This window comes from Haliaeetus leucocephalus, unplaced genomic scaffold (genome assembly GCF_000737465.1).
Source record: "Haliaeetus leucocephalus isolate CR32 unplaced genomic scaffold, Haliaeetus_leucocephalus-4.0 Scaffold317, whole genome shotgun sequence".
In the NCBI taxonomy this organism is placed as follows: Eukaryota; Metazoa; Chordata; class Aves; order Accipitriformes; family Accipitridae; genus Haliaeetus; species Haliaeetus leucocephalus.
The window spans coordinates 3,189,679-3,190,206 of NW_010972753.1; the positions used below are offsets into that span (position 1 = coordinate 3,189,679).

General features: G+C 73.9%; 1 protein-coding gene across 1 annotated transcript in view; it reads right to left on the reverse strand.

Annotated features, from left to right (window-relative positions):
• Positions 1-278, reverse strand: part of ARX (aristaless related homeobox) — a 9,132-nt gene extending 8,854 nt beyond the window's left edge. The window contains exon 1 of the mRNA XM_010571382.1: positions 27-278. Within this exon, the coding sequence (XP_010569684.1) occupies positions 27-278 (252 nt within the window). The remainder of the gene's footprint in view (positions 1-26) is intronic.
• Between the last annotated feature and the right edge of the window lie 250 nt (positions 279-528).

A 528-nucleotide genomic window follows, 5' to 3' on the forward strand; every position in this document is an offset into this window, starting at 1 on the left:
GGGGACAGGGGGGGGGGGGTCGCAGCCGGCCCTTCCCCACCTCGACGGCGGGGAGAAGGACCGGTCCGTGACCGCCGGGGCTTACCTTGCGCGGTCTTGTCGGCGTCGGGGCGGGAGGCGACGGGGGGCAAACCGGGAGCGGTTCCGAGCAACCGCACCTTGCAGGGGCTCCGGCGTCCCAGAATGCTGTCGATGCAGTAGGAAGACAGCAAAGTTGGCGATTTACTTTTACACTCGGGGCGCTCGGGGCAGCTCTCCTCCGGGTAGGGGCCGCTCATGGCGGTGGCGGCGGTGGACGCCCCCGCGGCGCTGCCCTGTGCCGCCGGGACGCCCGTCACGGGGGGAGTGAGCGGCGGCCGCGGCGCTCTTGAGTCCCCTCGGCTCCACGTGCGGCCAGCCGCCCCCTGATTGGTTCTCGCCGGAGGCCGGGCGGCCGCCGACAGACGGCGACCGCGAAAACGCGGCTCCGGGGACGGAACGGGACGGGACGGGACGGGACGGGGGGGAAGTACGGAGCGGAGCTCGCCC